Source organism: Anthonomus grandis, chromosome 3, assembly GCF_022605725.1.
Source record: "Anthonomus grandis grandis chromosome 3, icAntGran1.3, whole genome shotgun sequence".
Lineage (NCBI taxonomy): Eukaryota > Metazoa > Arthropoda > Insecta > Coleoptera > Curculionidae > Anthonomus > Anthonomus grandis.
In genome coordinates, this window is record NC_065548.1 from 10,340,705 (window position 1) to 10,360,930 (window position 20,226).

General features: G+C 31.8%; 2 protein-coding genes across 2 annotated transcripts in view; one reads left to right on the forward strand and one right to left on the reverse strand.

The window, feature by feature from the left end:
- Positions 1–10,217, reverse strand: part of LOC126734252 (zinc finger protein 22-like) — a 29,444-nt gene extending 19,227 nt beyond the window's left edge. The window contains exons 1-2 of the mRNA XM_050437789.1: positions 10,049–10,217; positions 9,725–9,838 (exon numbers count right to left, since the gene is read on the reverse strand). Of these exons, the coding sequence (XP_050293746.1) occupies positions 9,725–9,814 (90 nt within the window). The 5' untranslated portion in view covers positions 9,815–9,838; positions 10,049–10,217. The remainder of the gene's footprint in view (positions 1–9,724; positions 9,839–10,048) is intronic.
- Positions 10,218–14,341: 4,124 nt separating this feature from the next.
- Positions 14,342–20,205, forward strand: LOC126733998 (zinc transporter ZIP1-like). Its single transcript, XM_050437505.1, has 7 exons — positions 14,342–14,691; positions 18,178–18,469; positions 18,541–18,672; positions 18,751–18,928; positions 18,979–19,191; positions 19,256–19,418; positions 19,986–20,205. The coding sequence occupies exons 1-7, from the start codon at positions 14,628–14,630 to the stop codon at positions 19,991–19,993; spliced, it is 1,050 nt and encodes a 349-aa protein (XP_050293462.1). The 5' UTR covers positions 14,342–14,627; the 3' UTR covers positions 19,994–20,205.
- The last annotated feature ends 21 nt before the right edge of the window (positions 20,206–20,226 follow it).

Consider the following 20,226-nt stretch of genomic DNA (forward strand, 5'->3'; position numbering starts at 1 on the left):
TAAGTTATTCATTGCTTAGTCACATAAAGTATAAAGAGTATAAGTTAATTTCAGAATTTTAAACTTAGATACATTTAGTATCGATCTTTTAGGCGGATCACCTATAAATAGAATGTTGTCGGTAAGCAGTAGGTATTCAAGAAAATTTGAATAGACATTTTTAATATCCATTACCTTATAACAAATAATGCTGTGGTTTGGGCCAGAAACCCATATTAATAAATAATGCCTGTGATTTCATAAAGTGTTTACAATAATAAACACTTTATTATCAGTTAATTATTTACGTTAGGGTAGGTTTGGTTAAATTGTTTGATGTAGTTATTGCTGTTTTAACATCAATTTTTACTCTTGTTTTAACTACTTTCTGGTTATTGTAATGTGAACTATGGAATAAATAAGTTTTGAATACAAATAAAGTAAAAAATATAAATATTTAATATTTTCTCTAGGCAGAAATGTATGGACAGTTTATATTAATTTTTTAATGGAATATTACATTGAAGCTTTAAATAAAAATACATAAAATCTAGAGTATCAAAAACCATTGAAGGTAAAGGTCTAGTTTAGCCACCTTTCTGAAAATTGCACCTAAAATTATGGGCAAAGGTTTAAAATGTAGCAAATTTTCAAGTTGATTTTTCTCCAAAAAAAGAAAAAATACCTAGAAATATAAACCCAACCCAAGTTTTCTGAAAACCACACTTAAAATAATGGGAAAATAGAGTTTAGTTTCGATACTAAGACTTGAGGATATGTTGTAATGTCATTTTACAGTAAAATTCTCAAAAATGCATTTTTCAATGTCTCTTATGGGCTGGTTTGGAATAAGTTAAGATTCAATTAAACACATTTCACACATAAGCCTTTTCCCAATTTCAGGTGCAATTAAGTTTCAAAATATATTTTTATGTTAAAATGTCCACATAAACATAAGCTCTTTCCTCCATCAGATTATTGTTTCCGGCAAAAGTCAAAGTCAAAATAAGCTTTATTCTCAAAAACAAATATTAAGATAGAAATAGAGTCAATAGATCAACATAATACATAAAAAAGTATCACGCAAGCAAAGACTTTTAACAAATAAATCTTATAGTTAATGCCTGGCAAAACAAAATAAAGTTATTAAAATAATAAGAATACTTAAAAATATGAGATAAAATGGACAACTATAATAAGCCTTATCAGGTAAAAAGTACTTTATCTTTCTTCTAAACAGTTTTAGGGATGTAAATCTTCTCAAATATAATGGCAAATGATTATAAATCTTAGTGCTCTTGTAAATTACAGAACTCTTAAGCAATGCTGTGTGACAAATTGGTGGCATTAAGTCCAAAACATTTCAAGTATTGTAATTAGTATTAGACCTCATTTTTTGATTTTTATTAATCAGAGTAATAGTAATCAGTTTTTTTTTCCTTAAAAAAATAGTCTTCAATTCTTTGTCCATTCTCCAGATAAAATCTTATTTGAAAGAGCAAAAATGTGACATTTAAACTCAGTTCCAGTTCAGAGTCAATGGTTACTACAAGAAAAATTGGTTTCAGTTCGGCACCCAATGGAGATGTTAGAAAGCCCTAAGGCATCTCTAAAAGATAAAATGGTTGTCTTTAACAAAAGAAGATTAGAATCACACCAAGACTTGAGCATTTGAATTACACAAAATGACATACATTTTTAACATTTTCCTATAATTTTATGTGTAATTTTAAAATTCAAAAATTACTCTTAGATCCTTCTGCTGGGGTACTCTTTGAAGTTGTTTACCATTTAAAGTGTAATTAAAAACTATGGGATTTCCATTTAGAGTAAATGACATAAAAGTCATTCATCTTGCAATGCCTGACAATCAAGTGATTAATTTTGATATCTGTAACTAATTCTGATCATTCTGTTAAAATTAAACCAGTGGTCTATTTTTTTTTAACCTTTACACATCAAAACACCTTATATAAAATTCCTATAAAATTGATAACCTTAGAATAAGTAGAAAAAATGAATGGAAGGATCTTGCTGTTTGCTTAAAACATATTATGAAATTCCATCAGCATTTTAAGCATTATAATGTACTCTAATCAGTACAGGAATATTTATTATTTGCATATGACCATATGTAAAAAAATAGATTTTTATTCATTATATTATTAAAAGTGGTTTTCTCAAATAATTAGTCTTAAAAGGTGATATATAAAAGGTATAATTCAGAAAGTCCTAATAACGAGTTTTAATCTTAAAAATTAAAAAACAAAAATTAATTAACTCAAACAGTGCTTATTTATATGATTTTCTTTAATCCCTTACACTTGAGTCAAGCTCAGAATCCTGACTATACATTAGGGTGGGTCGGTTCTCTGGGTTTTTTATGCCTGTAGTAAAAAAAGTTGCCAAATGGTCCATAATGAATACCAATTTTTTACTTTTTTTTAATATTATTATTGAAAATTTCGTGATGAGGCTAATACTAAACTCTTTCATATTTCAAAGTGCAAATGTACCGATTTTAACTTGTGTATTTGTTAAAAGTCATACAAAGTTCCAAAAATGGAACAAGCTTTCCTAAACGACCAGAGAACTACACGATTAATGTCTATAGGGCAAGTAGATGCCAAAACAAGTAAAATTTTGCAGCAAAAACAAAAAAGAAAAAGCAGGGATCTCTCGCGTAGTATTCCGGAGGACAAAGTCGCGTAATTTATCAGAAAAAAAATTGAACAAGGCAATCTATCAGATATATCAGTGCAAAGCGCACCAGACTGTGGTCCAGACTTCGAACCAGAGCCGTCAACTTCTACGGGCATAACCCCCGACTTTCCTGCATTAGCAAAAGCAATAGACCGAACTGGATTATCAAGTAGAAAAGAATCAATGATCGCCAGTGCGGTCCTGGAAGATGTTGAATTGATATCCAAAACTGATCAATCTTATGTAATAGACAAGTCCAAATTAGATCGACAAAGAAAAAGGCAACGACTTGATTTACAAAAAAATATAATAAAAGATGGTACTAGTCTTCAAGCTCTCTATTTTGATGGACGCAAAGATAGATCTTCACATTAAAAAACAGGGTGAATCTTCATCTAAGAAAATCATTGTCGAAGAACATATAGTGTTATTAAAGGAACCAGGTAGCGACTATATAGGACACGTAACACCTGAAAACGGTACTGTAAAGACCATAGCTTCAACGATTCTAAAATATTTAACCGAAAATGAAGTATTTAGTTAGCGAGTTAGTTGTGGTTGGCTGCGATGGTACTGTCATTAACACTGGGCCTCACGGTGGTGTAGTACATTCGTTGGAATTACATCTTAAACGACCTTTGCAATGGCTAATATGTCAACTACATGCAAACGAGTTGCCATTGCGACATTTGGTTCGGCATCTGGACGGAAATACCACAGGACTATTATCAATCTCGGGTTCTATCGGCAAACTTATTGAAACATGTGAGCGATTACCTGTCGTGTGCTACGAAACAATAAAAGTTAATTTGCCTGAGGTAAATTTAAAAGAATTAAGTAGCGATCAAAAATATTTATAAGAGATTTGCACTGCCATATCTACTGGAAACTGTCCATCTAATTTAGCGAATCAATCTCCTGGCAAGTTATCTCACGCAAGATGGCTAACAACAGCAAATCGTATCTTGCTGGCTTACATTGCGGTAAGAAATCCCCCGCCTAAATTAAAAGTGTTGACAGACTATATTCTGCGAGTATATGTGAAGATTTGGTTTCGAGTAAAAACTGTACCATTGTGCACATTTGGAGCTCTTCACCTTTGGCAGCTAATTCAATATTTAAGTGAAGAACTTAAAGCTGTAGTTGATCCTGTAATTCAACGAAATGGCTTTTATGGCCATCCTGAAAATATTATACTAACGATGATCTTTGACTCACGTCGTCATATAAGAGAAATAGCGTACAGAAAAATATTAAGTTGCAGGTCGAATGAGAAAAAAATTCCTGTAAATTTGAATAGCACAATACGAAAATTTGAAATTCCCAAATTCAATTTTGAAGCGGAATTATATATTGATTTAATAAATTGGCAAAGTAACAGAGCCACCAATGACGAAGCATCTGTCTGATGAAGAGATTGAAGAATTTATTAAAACTAGCAGCTATCCAGAGGGAGATTCATGGAAGTTACCCTGCCATACGCAGGCTGTTGAAAGATGTGTCAAAATTAGTGACAGAGGCATCATCGGCCGTATGTGGGTTTACTAACAGAGATGGTTGGATACATACAACAATAGCATCTAGAAGCCAGATGCCAAAGTTTAATACCAAATCAGACTATGAAGTAGGAAATTAGAAATTGCTCATATGGTTGGGTGGATGGGTGGGCACGGATGGAACTCGATGGGAACCACCCTTTTTGGGGGGGTAGCGGGGGGTGCAAACGCTGATGATTTTTTTTTTTAATTTGCACGAGATTATTTTACCCAATAGCAAGTTTTTTAACCACAGGTCTGTCAAAATTAAAGAAAAAGGATAAAAACGACCCACCCTACTATACATGGATGTTTTTAACAACGTGTAGATACATTCAACATTTTAAGTTATTTTAGACTAGTACTTTACATTTCATTGACAGGATTATTACAAGCTAGTAATTGGAAAAAATTGTGATAAAATAGGTGATTGTGAAATTTATATACTTAATGTAATTGTAGAATGGCAGCTAATGATGCTGACTCCAGCGAATTATTCCCTGGTTGATTTTCAGAGGTTCATCTGCGTGAAGATGACCCTGAGGAATCTGAATTGCCATCTACTCTAGATATATACGCTCTTATCACATAACTCTTCTTCAACAAATTTTGTCCATAATGAACCAGAAAGCATAAAAGTTGCTAAACTAAACCTTTACCAAACAAAGATTTGATGATCTTAGCATAAAGTGACCACATTTTCCTTGAAACAATGCGGGACAAATGGAATAAAATGAAAATTATAATTTAATTATATATATTTTATTGTATACATTCATATACTTGTACAAAAACGTATTTATTATTAATTATTGGCAACTATAAAAATATTTATAAAAAATAATAATTTGTACATAGTGATTTTTAATAAAATTAAATTTTTTATTAAAAATAAAATATGACTTGCATGTCTCGTGAAATATTTGAATTGGTCAAATTATACCTTGCACTTAATGTAAATTTGAAAGGTTTGGTGTTTTACTGCATTTTGCAGTCTATTTTTTTAATAAATAGAAATTCTCTACTTAGCTCTTTATTATAAAATTTGCATCCTCTTTTTTTACCTATACTGTGGGTAAATACTAGAAATAAATGAAAAATTTACTACAAACACCAAAAAAGGGTGAACAATTTTTGACCATTAAATAATGAGTTAAACCGAACGTCAAATTAAAAACAACAAACCTCAGTCTGCATTAAACTGAGACATAACGACAATGATCAAACACCACTGAGTAAATCTAACTTGGTACATTGCTATATATATGAAGGGTACAGGGAAAAAACCAGATATGTCACTTTTTATTGAAAATCTCGGTAGAGGCGCCATTGAATTCTTCGAATGAAGACGCTTATTTTAAAGTACTAAAACCGGGAAACAACCACCGCAGTCTTGCGTAAATTAGTATCTAAAATTTAACGTACCGAATAAAAACCAGCTTAGTGCAAACGTCCAGGGAAAAAACCAGCGATGTCATGTAAACAAACTGGCTGATGCAATATTCATTTTTAAAAAGCGTGCCAGTATTATTGTAAACGCAAAAGTGTGACTTCTTGTTTGTCTGTGTGATTAATAATAAACCATTATGGCTAATAGTGACTTGGAGGAAAATTATGCCTTCAAAAAAAAGAAAGAGAACCGGTCGGATGTCAGAGGTCTCTAAAATGTTGAAGTTAACCACTCATAAAGCTGGACAGCCTTGTAATTGCTCAATATTAAAGTGCTTTGAGGTACTTAATGAGGCGCAAAGAGCAGAAATATTGAGACATTTTAATGCTCTGAGCTCTCACGATGAGCAAAATTATTATTTAGCTGGTTTAATTAGTCTTACCTGTCCAGCATAGAAGACCTCGTTAAAACGAGAATATTGCCAGTTTCCATGATGCAAGTTATGTGTATCGCGTTCGAGTTCGCGATGATGATATTCCGGTGTTTGCCAAAGCTTTTTGTTCCATTCATGGGAATACAAAAAATAAAATAAATTATATAAAGGAAAGCCTCAAATGAAGTGGTGCAGCTCCTAAGGACAGACGTGGAAAGCATAGTGCAAATCATAGGAAGCTGGACGAGTTAACAAAAGGTTTGGTATGTGACCACATCAAAAGTTTTAAGGGTCGTCAGAGCCACTATAGTCTAAAAGATACAAAAAAAGACCTATTTACCAGAAGAACTTACAATCAAAAAGATGTTTAACCTCTTTAAGGAAAAGCAACTAAATGCTAAAGTCTCATATGAAACGTACAGAACAATCTTTAATAAAGAATTCAATATTGCTTTTGGATACCCTAGAAGTGACACATGCGCAACGTGTGATGAATTTCAAATTAAGCTTAAAAGTTTGACTGATACTGATGAAATTAGAGAATTAACCGTTATGAACGAGTTGCATAAAAGAAAGGCTGAGGCGGTTTATTCAAGGAAAAGGCAAGCGAAAAAAGCAACAAAAAGGAAGCCATCTGCATTGATTTTGCAATAAATATTTCAATTCCTAAAATTGCCACTAACGACATGTATTATAAACGCCAATTGTCTATGTACGCCTTTAATGTACATGTCCTCTCTTCGAGTCAATCTATTTTTCATACCTATCATGAAGGAGAGGCTAAAAAAGGATCAAACGAAGTTGCATCTTTTCTTCTCCATTGTATCAATAATTATTTAGACGACGATGTTGAAGAACTGCAAATCTTCTGTGACTCTGCCGGAGGACAAAATAAAAACTTTACCATTTTTCGATTTATTCATTTTGTAGTAAACAACAAAATTCATAATCTGAATGAAATAAAAATCACATTCCCTATAAGAGGACCCTCCTATTTGGAATGTGACAAAAATGTAGGATTGTGGGATTTGAAGAGCCCCTTTGAGGTCCCAGAAGAGTTTGAACAAGTCATTAGGCATTCCCGCTCCAAACCATCGCCGTTTGTTGTAGTGAGTGTGTCACAAAATATGATACTGGATTGGAAATCATTTTGTCAATATATTTACAAAAATGCCCATTTAAAATTCAAATTTTGAAGGAAATAAAGGCATCATCTGATCATAACCGCCTTATCTACTATAAATGTACCGTTCAACATACAATGGACCAGTTTTATCTGGATTAATACGAAAACTTTTTGACCGAAATTCAGCTTTAAGATGCGGAGAATTTTTGCTGCTCGTTCTGGTATATGATAGTAAGTTATAAGAAAGTTTTAAATAAAAATGAGATGTATTAATTTTTGTAATTTTTTTACAGGTTCATTACCAATTCCAAAGGCTAAGTTTAACGACCTAATGAGCCTCATGAGGTTTTGCAGTCCAAACGCCGTGACATTTTTTTAAAACCTGGCTCATCTCTAACTTACTTTATAATAATATGTTGATAAATAAACATTAAAAATTCCAAAAAATTAAATCTTCTTTTTTATTTCAAAAATAAAAGCAGCTGGTTTTTGTCGGTTTCAGGTGAAATTGCTGCTTTTGTTCCTGCAAAACCCTGAGTGAGTTTAATGTAACCCAAGTAACATTTTCTCAAGCAGTTGGTTTTTAAAGTTGCCTTTTAGCCGCACCAAGGTTCTGCAATAGTCATTGGCTTGCTTGATGGAACTATTTAGGTTAAATTTTGTGCTAATAGGAACTAGGAACCTTAGGTAAATTAAAAATCTAATTAGTTCTAGTCAAGTGTCAACAATAACGTTGTTATGGCCATAAACGAGGGCTTGATGGTTTTGAGATAATAAGGTTTGGGAGAGGTTATATTTCAGCATTAATTTGGCAATCAAAATTCCAATATAGAACGATTTTAGCATTAAAATTACCTATTCAGAACCATATGGTCTTGAATCAATTGCCTAACTATTTGGCACTTTATACGGCCTATTCCGGAAAATATAGCATTTTTTAACACCTAAAGGACTTGCTAAAAGTCATATGGATAATAAGATAACTTTATGGGATAAGGTTTAACCAACTAGTCACAATAAAATACAGTTTGCGGACGGTCGCGACTATTAAATCCTACGTCATTTATTCTTAGAATACAGGGATGTCTTGGCACAAAATTGTAAGAAGTGGTAATTTTAAAAGAAAAGTGAAGCGAAATTTCCAACGAATTACAACTGGTCAGGTAAATATGACAAATAAAATATTGACAATATAAATAATGCCAAAAGATCCTACTAAATGCCTAAAAGCCATTTATTGAAATTCGCCCAGACTTTGCCAGCTAATTGGTTATTAAAATTGGCCTATAAGTCCTGGGAGATGCTAGTTAGCCCTGTTTTAGCTTTTTTTAAAACCCACTGGCATTTTTTTAAGCCTTTTGTCCTACGACATAGCTTTTGATACTTACTTAAGTTATTATAGCAGCTTAAAAGCATACCTGCATACTATACTGCTAGGCGTCCATTTTGAAGAAAAAATTTAATTCTTCCATTTTTATAAGCTATTCAAATACAGGCAAAAATAATGTTATATGTAAACAATTTAGATAATATATAAAGACACTGGAGCATTTAAGTACATATTATCACTAAAGCATCTCAGAAATAAAAATATAATAATATTTTATTTTTTTATTGGCACTGAATAATGTTTAATTTGTAAGATATCAAAGGCGCGCGTGTTTTACAGTTAAATTACACCCAACTTTTTCAAGAAACTGGTGTGCGCAATGAAAATCGGTCATCTATTCCAGTATAATATATTTTTTTCTAAAATAAAGTCATACTTACTGAAAATGTCGCCATTGCTTTTTATTTTGGCGTTGTCTTATTTTTACCCTGGCTGCATCATATTTAAAACTAAAAGGTCAGATTTTTATACTTTGGTGTCTCTGAAATACCATATTTAAAACTAAATAGCAAAATTTTAATACTTCAATATGTATCTGAAATGCCAAAAGCCGGCGAACAGGCCAAACTATATAACCACCTAAAAGTCTAAAAGGACTTTGCTAAAGGGTTGTAAACAGGTAGGCGTAAAAGCGTTCAGGTTCTACACAGGTTACTTTTAGGCATCTTCGAGTTCGATAAAGGTTATTTCTATTAGCTATATAGGTTCTGTGATATGCGATCTGGTTTCAAATTGGCCAGGGCCTATTGGCAACGACAACCTCTTTAGGGCTGGGCCTTTTTTTACTACAGGAGGTTATGCGGACTAATAAATAACGTTGTTTGTGCTTAATGGCATAATCAATAATTTTTCTTAAACAGGTTCTAGGAGTTATTTGTAACCTTTTTAGAACCTAAATTGTTACTTGGGAAACTACATGTTTATATTTGTTTTGGAAATAAAAATAATTGGTTTTGAACATTAAAATTCAATTTACTCTAATGTGAAAAGAAATGACATATTTGGTTTTTTCCTTGTACCCTTCATATATATATAAATTTTTCATTACTATTGTAAATAAAAACATTTGATCCATTGATATGAAGTTTATGAAGTTTTTATCCATTACTGTATGAAATATTAATTTCTATATGAAACATATAAGTGCTTTATGTGTTTAAATACTTACATGTTCTTCTTCGTCTTCCTGACTGTTAATTATTACCATTGGTTCAATAGAGGGATGAAATTCCTCACCTTCAAAACCATCCACTTCCATCTTTAAATAATTTTAATATTGATCCTGAAAAATTATTGACAATTATTTCAAATATAACACAAAAGCAAGAGACACAAGAGAATTACCTAGAATAATTCTATTTTTAAAGTTTTTTGTGCCCCAAAAGGTCTTTTTGTTTATTTTGGTAGCTGTCATATAGTGTCTAATAAGATAAACAAGGCTTTTTTATGAATGGATATGGGATAATTAGCGCCCTTAGGGCGTAGTGCTTACCTGTAAAACGGGCCTGAGACAGTAAACGCAAGAGAGAATAATGTTTGTTATTAAAATATTAAGAAATTCCGAGTGAAATACTAAAAATCTTTATAATTTTTGAAAAAACACAATAATACACAAGTTTCCCTTTTCGTTTAACTGTCAAAAATTAAGCATCTTTATCTGGCAAACGGCTCGATCGATTGGTGGAATTTCGACCTCATGTGCAGGCTGCCAACATTGAAAACATTAAAAAAATAATCATCTGTCCTTTTTTGTTAATCAATAGTTATATGCGTTCGAAAGAGACAGTAAATAAGTGATTAACAGAAGACATTAAAGCTAGTGTCTTACATTTCTCGCGGCGATTTTATCGCAGAGAGATTTTTTGTCTCACGCAATTTTATTTGTATTCTAAAGGCAAACCAAATTGATGATATTTTTGAAACATTGCTATTATTAATTAATGTTATTTATGCAATATGAGCGTGACTTTTAATAACAGGTCAATTTTTTGTGACATAAACCGCTTACAAAATGGAGAGAGAGATCTTAGAAAAAGAACTAGAAAGAATAATCTTTTAGGATTGAGGTAGTTAAATATTATATGAAGACGAAGAAAAGTAAAAAAATTCAACATTTTTCCTACATGCGAACATGGAGAACTGATATCTCATCGTTACTTAAGTAACATGAAGGATCATGGTGAAATTATTTTGCTTCCTAAATGTGATAAAGTAAATTGAGTAAGAAAAATACAATTTTAAAATGATCAGTGCTTAATAAAATAATGATTTGCGGTCGTTTAGAAGAAGTGAGTATTTGGAAAAACTTAACCCACATAGCAAACATATATTATATGTAAATGCTATGTATATTCATAATATCCTGACGTATATACATACAACGTCTATTTTTAATGCTCTGTTTATTTTATGGATATGAAATAATTATACATTTGTCACACATTAGGTAATACATAGAATATACTATTAGTTCGTACTGTGAATATCCTGAATATACTAGATATTTAAACTATATTCAAGAGTTATATTCTATGGATGTCTCATAAACATCTATTATATTCTATGTATCTGTTACATGTATCTTTATAGAATATACAAATACAATTTTTAATATTTCAGGATATATAATAAATATTTAATATATTATATAAAAAATAGCATAAGTAACTTTAAGGTCTTAAACTAGTTTGTGAGGAATTGAATATTGAGAAAACATATTTTTACTTAAATTCCAAATATAATATATTTATTTATTCATTTGTAAGTATGACAAAATAAAGCAGGTATTCGTTGGTCAAGAAAACTCTAAAAAAGGAGGAAGGCAAATAGGAGGAAACATTCAGCACAAGAATACTGCATTACATTTACTACAACTTTTAATTTTAATAAAAGGAAGTTCGCGCCGATGTTTGCCATGTTTTTCTGTATTTTTTTATTTATAAACAAAATTAGATCAAGATGTAAACGCTGTATAAAATAAAATTTTTTGTATATAAACGGTATATTTCGGGCGGCAGAACATTACAAATAGAAGTAAATATTACAATTACATTAGAACCAATGTAGTTTTTTACATACCTACACTTATAAAACAAATATTTAAAACTTAGAACATTGAAAGCCTTTCAATGTTCTAAGATTTAAAATTATCTATTATTCTTAAGGCATTCTAATAGAAATTAATGATTTTATTGTTTAACTTAAAATTAAATCAAATAACAAAATGTGAAAAGGATGATTCCATTTGCCAAACGGAGTTTGGAGAGTGTCAACATAGACTGCAACTGAAAAAGGCTATAAAAAAATTGTTTTATTGCACATTATGGCCGCCCACTTTGTCCATGAATACATGGCAGATGCAAGTGAAAATATTCATTAAAAAAAATTCTTGTCTATATTTTAACTCTTAAAATATGAAATAATATACCTGATCCAATCCAATATGGAATTTTCTTAAGATGATAAGTAGGTTCAACACCCAAAATATGAAACAAACATTACACAATACGCCTTAGCCCGGGATCACCTGCACCGTATTTACTGTACAGCAAATTGTTGTTGTAACAAAACAAAAGTTGTTGTACAGCAAATACGGTGCAGGTGATCTTCGGTTGAATTCTCGACATTGTCTGTTCTTTTTTGTTAAAGACATCAAAGTGACTTTCAATGACGCCAAGAGACGTCATTGTCGATGTATGTATCAAAGGTATAGGCGACGGTAATGTTCACAAAATATATACATTTATTATTTATACTTGAATATAAAAAAATTAAGTTAATCTCAATGTGTAATATATATACATAGAACATACACGATATTTTTTGCACTTTCTGGACTTTATAGGTATATACAGTGGATATGACATGCTATGTGGGAACCAATTAATAATTTAAAAATTAAAGAATGAAGAGTAACAGTGGTAGAAATTTTAACTCAATTTTACTATATACAGGGTGTTTCAGAACTATGGGCTCAAACTTCTAGGGGTTGTTCAGTGCAACAGTAGAATCCATTTGAGTATAGGAACCCATGTCCGGAAATGTGTCACTACGCCACTACGGCCCTAAGACGCGTTTAAATTTAGAAAAAATATTAATTACCTCAATAGGATCTGACGCATTTATTTATTTTTACCTTTTGTATATGATACCATCACAACAATTGTTCAAAATGTCTTCCTCCAACCTCAATACACCGATTTAAACGCCGCACATGATTTCGGCGGACTACACTAAAAATTTGATCCTCGTTTTGAATGATTTCAAATGCTGCTGTTATTCGTCCAATTAAGTCTAGCTCTGATTCTACTGAAGTTTCGTAGACTAAAGACTTATGTCATGTCACTTAGGACATGTAAAGACATGTCCCCACAAGAAAAAATCGAGCGACGTTAAATCGGGTGACCTAGGAGGCCAAGAGACTGCTCCACCTCTGGCAATCCAACAGTGCCCAAACCGCTGAGCCAAATACTCGCGTACTTGTACAGCAAAGTGAGCCGGCGCTCCATCATGCTGAAACCACATTTGCTGTCTAACGTTTATTGGAACATTTTCAAGGAGTTCTGGGAGAACTTCCTCCAGGAAACGCAGATAAATAGGTCCTGTTAACCGTTCCGGTAGAAGGTATGGCCCAATTAAATAATCATCAACAATGCCTGCCCATATTCTGATGTTTTCTTGGAAAAATTGCATAAGGATTTTCTTCGTCCCAAACATGGCTACTCCTACTATTAAAAATACCGTCTCTTGTGAAAGAGGCTTCATCGGTCCATAAAACATATCGTAAAAAATTTGGTTGTGCAATGATGTGATCCAGAAGCCATCGACAAAATTGAACTCTAGGATGATAATCGGCTGCAGTCATACCTTGAACTTTCTGGAAGTGGTAAGGATGGAGTTGTTGCTCGTGTAGTACCCGCCAGACAGAAGCGTTACTCGTATTCATATTGTTAGCGACGTCACGTGTGCTATTTGATGGTTCTTACGGTTCGAGCAACACTAGTATCATGCATCTTGGTCTTAAACATGCCTGTCTCAGCGAGCCGCCGATGAACCGCAATAAACTTTTTGTATCCAGGATGCTGTCGTTCGGGATAACGTTCATGATACAACCGCGATGCTGCTCGTGCATTGCAGTTTGTTGCTCCGTATGCCAAATTCATATCCGCCGATTCTTGATTGGTAAAGTTTTCCATTAGCAATAAATGTTTAAAAATTGTAAGCTATAAAATTTTTAAACATGACATTGACTAAACATTGCAAACATTCTGTTGCACTAAACAACTCCCAGAAGTTTGATACCATAGTTCTGAAACACCCTGTATGTTTGCTAGTTTTATTGTCGGATTAATTTTTTTCAACTGTTTACGCTCAAAATGTTTTAGCTCAGAGATGATGTCTTGAAATGAAACTTTGAAAGTAATTTTTAAAAATGAATGTTCACATCTGAAAATTCTAAAAACTCGAAAAATTCATCCATTATCCCAAAGATGCTGGTCATACACTTTTATAAAAGGTAAAAAACACGAAATCTACAGCATCACAAATATATTATATATTACTTGTTATGCTGTAGATTTCGTGTTTTTTACCTTTTATAAAAGTGAAAATTCTAAAGTTGAGAAAGTGAAAAAATTCGCCGATTCTATATTTTATTGTCATTTTAGAGATTTAAGTGTACTCAAGATGTTATTTTGCTGCACGAGTCGCCACTGAATAACTAAAAACGTTTTTATAAGTAAACAATTTTGTGAATAATGAAAACACTTTAATAAGATAAAATATTTCGTGTACATCAGACTGGTACTAATAGTACTGCAAACCGAGCAAGTCCTTATCTGTGAAATTATAACAAATATATACGATAAGTACCATTTTAAAGAAATTTTATTGTGATGAAAACCGTATAGAAAATTATTTATCTAATGACCTATTTTTGTATTTGTATATAGAATAAGACAATTACTTTTATATAAAAAGTATATTTTTTTGACAAATGTGGTATTTAAATACATATTAGGGATATTTAATCAGTTTGGTTCTCTTGCCGGGTTATATATAAGATATAAATAATGGATTTGCCGCAATCGAAATTCGTTGCTTTGGTGACTTTGGGAGTTGGAAGCATTTTGGTAGGTAAGTAAATAGAGACTCACACTTACTTTGAACCTATTTGAATAAAAGCTATTTTTTAAAATTGGGAAATCCAATATGGAAGTAAATGGTAAAAAAGACGTATATATATTTTTAATTTTTTTTTTCAATATAGGCATAAAGTAAAAATCTTTTAAATCCCTCGACGTAAACATTACGTCACATACCTGGAAAACATAAAAAATCTCTCTAAAAGAGTAGAAAATATGTCAAATCCTTGATAGAATAAAGTATGGTGTCAAAAAAAGGGTGTTTTATTTTATTTTATTTATTAATGGCCAGTGGCAATTAGAAAATATATAAATTTACCAATTAAATATCTTAAGAATAAATAAATCATAATTAACAGTGCAATATTAAATTATTAGCAAAATAAAACAAACCTAATAAGACAACGACAATATTAATAAATGCGTCGTGAATGTTGATTGCCCAGTTTGGTGGTAAAACAGTAGTAAAAAAGTAAAACATTCATGCAGTGGTCCAAGGTGTGAGCCCTAATTAGGCACACCTGATGGGACCCAAATTACTGTAGACAGAAAAGTGAAAACCAAAGTTCCATCAATCTTAAACAGCTTAAGCTTATGAAGCAACATGTTGTGTACTCTATCAAAGGCCTTAGAGAAGTCGGTGTATATTGTATCCACCTAAAAACCCTTCTCCAAGGCACCCAACGTGAAGTCCGTGTGAGTAAGGAAGTTTTACTATGTAGATCTAAAAGGTCTTAATCTAAGTAGTTGCTAAATGAATAAATACTTTTAGTGATTTTTTTGTTTGCCTCAAATTAAAAAAGATACCTTATACAAAGTGTACTTATACAAAATATTCCACGATTATGGCGAAGTGAAACACCAAATTATTACTAAAAAAAAATGGGTGCGTGTCCTAAAAATTACATAAGACGGTATTAACTGGTGTCCATTAAAACTAATACATACTATAGATTGAGTTGAGGTCTGGAAAGTTAAAAGAAGATACAGGAAATGGTGCATGTTTGAAAATCGATTAAATAGCTGCAGTCAATTTTATATTTAACTTATCAATTAAATAAAACAGATGTTTAAAACGCCTAAAAACTGATGTGAAATGCGTAGAATAAGATAAATATTTAAAAAGAAAATATTTCCAATGTTTGAAAGACATAATATAGTCTGGAAAACATGACATTTTTCTTATAGTTTGTGGAAAAACTGCTTTAAGAAATAAAATTAATAATATAGCATGTTTACTGCTCGTTTAGATTAGATTCGCTTAAAACACTTGACACACAAAAAGAGATGATGCACATATCTTATTTACGTGCTACTATTTCTTTCAATTTAAAATTCGCGCCAATATTCAGATTTGCACTGGCCTCCTAGCGGCCAGGGCTCCTTATATGTTAGGTAGATTACTGTTCTGGAATATCCGCCAGCTTACTACGTGTATCCCGAGATATTGCGAGGTATGCTCGCCGCTGATGTATTCGCAGCTGTTGAAATCGTTAAAATAAAAATTCCATTTAAATTTATTTTTCGTGTTTATACAGCGATAAATATCCCAAATTATGAAAAAAATCTTAATTTCCCATAGGAAAACCGTTTTTTTTTTCAATACATATCAATGAAATTCAAGGATAAATATAATATAATTCACATAATACGAACTTAAGTAATTATTATTTTACAAGTGTAGAACATTTTGAAATATTACTATTAACATTTTTCATTTATACTATTTCCCAAAAAATCCTAATTTATTTAAAAAAATTGTGTTAAATTTAGGAAATAAAAAATCTTAAAAGTGTTTATTTTCTATATAGTTCTTGGCAATTTGGAAAATCTGATGAAGCTCCAAAATTAATTAAAGCTACGCTTCCAATTTTTTCCGAAAAACTGCATAGTACAGACTTTGACTAGACATGACATCTTAATTGAAATGGCAAACGGTATAATCCTCTATACTTATTATTTCAAATCCTTACAAAAAAATTATTTTTTTTTACTTACAGTCATTTGGGTTCACCTTGTATTAACCCAATTTTCTGAAATAAAACCTACATTTAGGGACCATTAAGGTCTCTTAGAGAAATTTAGAGCAATCCAGTTGGTTTTACTTAAAGGCATTTGGGATCAATTTAGAACCACTTGCATTAACTCAAATTACTGCAAACAAGAAAAACATACTCCGAGGCTATTGAAGATCATGTTGAGTTGGTGTTTTGTGGGTAAATTGGTCAATTGCTAAAGAAGACTATTTGTTTATAGCTATATTAACTAAAGTTAGTTTTACTTAAAGGTATTTAAGACGCTAGTTAGAGTTATTTAAGGTATCTGTAATAACAATTCATGTAGAGTCATTGATGAACAATTGGTTTTCTTCCGAGCCCTAATGCAACATAAAAAGCCTGGTCCCAAGTTCCTAGAATACAAAATTATGATTAAACGTCTGTCGATGTGATTTAATTTTTTTTTATTTTCAACCATAACTTAGAGGCATTTACTAAAGCAGAATTTTAGTGTAACCCAAATTAAGTAGAGACATTTGGATATTTAGTTAAAACCTTTGGGAACAATTTAGAAACACTAGCAAATTAAGTTAAAAATTATTTTAACTAGAGTTAGCTTAAATCGACCAAAAAATTTCAGTTTTTAATCAGGCCTTTAATTAGTATTAAGAAGGTGTAGGTGTTTTTTTGAGAGCTAGCAGAAGAATATACAGAGCTGGAACCGTGAGTTGACCAAGCTCAGTAAAATGATTAAAATTGCGGTTTAATGTTTTAAAATACACTTAGAAGGGTTTAGAAGAAGTATATGCTTTTTAGCCCATATAACTTTTATTGAGGCATGTTTGTGTTCACCACCCTATAGAAAAGTTCACTTGTAAATTAAAGTGCTCGTTACACAAAACTAGTCAACTAATCTATAGCACAGTTTACTACATACGTACACACTTATCACAATAACTTAAAACTGCTAGAAACACTTATTTAAACTATATTTATTTCTTACTATTTATTTTCATTTAAAAGTGACGCCAATGTTCAGACTTGAACGAGCTCCTAGCGGCTTATATCTCAGGTATACTACTATTCCGGAACATTCGCCAAATTTCTGTTGTGTCCCGAAATAAAACAAATTTGGCACTATTATATCTTCTATTGGTATTTATACCTCAAGAATTTACAATGGAAAAAGTTTTATGACAATTTTCCATTTAGAAGATCAAGGAAGAAATACAAAGTTTAATATCTAAAGGAATAAAAATCTATGATACACTTTTAGGAACCTTTCACTATATTAAAAACTACCTAATTATATACAGCTTAAAAACTAACAAGCACTTTAAGACACCATAAAATGATCTTAAATCTATATCAAAAACAGCATTTTTAATTTGTTCCAAAGTTGTGCTCTACCTAAGTCATCTGGCATAAAATATCTTGAAACCTTTGTAGATTCTACCTTTAAATAAAACCAAACTTTTTAGGTCTTTTACCAGCATGTTTCAGTAGACACTCGCGAAATCGTTGGCCACTCTTCCTCTCTTCACTTCTCTGCTTTGGAGGAGGAGTTCTCCTATCAACCTCTTTAGTGCACATCCTGCCCGAAGTTAAGGAGTCGGTTAAAAAAGAATATAAACCATATGCAGAACTCATGTTTTGCGCGGGTTTCTTTATTCTTTACATAATGGATGAAATCGTTCACTTCTTTTATGGAGAAGCTGCTGGACATAGCCACCATAATGGACAACAGAGCAATCATCATTTTGCTTTTGAAGGGTAAGCGTATAAGAGATTTACTTCATTGACCTTATTGACATAAGGTGAACATATTATGTGTTAAACATTAGGAATGGAAATCTACCAAGAAGACACTCGGCAGCTCCATGTAAGAATTATGGTGCAACCGATCGTAAATGTTGGGAAACCACTTCGTTAGTCCGAGGCGAAAAGTCGTTTCCTTATAATCCAAATGTCTTTAGGTAAAATATTAAAAAATTAAAAAAATTATGTCAGTTGAACTTAAATATATAAATTAATAATTTCTCAATATCTCTTAGAGCCCAATCTGACAGTGTATTATTTTGTGACGAAGCCCCTTCACAACTCTGCCACCAAATGCATCAAGACACTTGTGAAAAATCCGCTCCAACTGCAAGTCTTGGACTATTAGTAGCTTTATCGATTCACAGTCTTTTGGAGGGCTTAGTGGTAGGGTTAGAAGAAACTCCTTCAAAGGTAATCTGTGATATTCATAGTTTTTTAACAATACATTTAGTATGTTTTAGGTTATGCTACTTCTTGGTGCCATAGCGTCACACAAGTTGGTAGTTGGATTCTGTCTAGGGGTGGAGTTGACTTCCAATGAGTTTATAACGTTTTGTAAACATCTTGTATGCATCTTGGTGTTCGCTGGATCATCTGTAGCAGGAATTGTAATTGGGTTATTTATATCGCGTTTACCAACTGAAATCACAAACGTTTCGATTCCTATTTTACAGGTAAGGCAAGTCGATGGTCCAACGAGGATAAGACTTTTTCTAAATATTTTCTCTCTGGTTTTAGGCATTGGCTGGGGGTACTTTATTATACGTGACGGTTTGTGAAATACTTCCTAGAGAAAGGGCAAGGTGGCACCAGCAACACCCCAAAAGAGAAGCTGGACTAATTCAGTTAATTTCAGTTTTAGCTGGGTTTGTTACTATGACAGTATTAAGCAAATATCTTGGTAAGTTATATGGTTTCTGTTCTGTTCCACGTAAGAGCTCTTAACACTTTCTCAATCCCCCATGAATCCTTCTATTTGTTTGCTCTTTTCTCACTGATCAGTTCTTCCTTCAGAAAAAGCCAAACTGTTAAGAATGCCTGGGAGAGTAGAAGAATTCTTCTGAGCAGTCTATAATTCAGAAATTTCCTAAGAAATATCTTTTAAAGGATTCTTAATAATTCTTCTCTTCTTCCAGGCATTCTGTTCCTCCAAAGACTTAATGTTTTCAAAATCCCCTACGAAACTTTTTGTATATTTGCTCTTCTGTCACTCCTCTGTTATTCCTTCTGGAAATGTTGGAAGAGTAGTTCTATTCTTTCAGGAATTCAATTGCTTCTGGATTCGTATGTATCAGGATAATATATCTACTCCTCTAGGTAGTCTGCTTATTGTAAGATGACTTTTAAGGGATTCTGAACAACACATATTTTCTTGTAGCTAATAGGAATATTCATAGAATTAAATAAAATATATATATATTCCTAAAAAGTACTTACAATTATTTATTTATTTTATTTTTTTTTTCAGATGGATAGGTGATTTCGGACATCATTATGCATCACTAACTCACTTTATACGTGAGGTACTAATTTAATTAATTTATGTTTTTAGAATGTGATATATGTAAAAACGTTGATATATTTCATTAAAATGTGTAGAAGTAGTCGTAATTGACAAAGGTAAATAATTACAAATATATTTTTTTTATATGTATATTTGTTAATTATATTATGTACTTTTTTAAAAAGCCTATTATTTAATTTTGTCC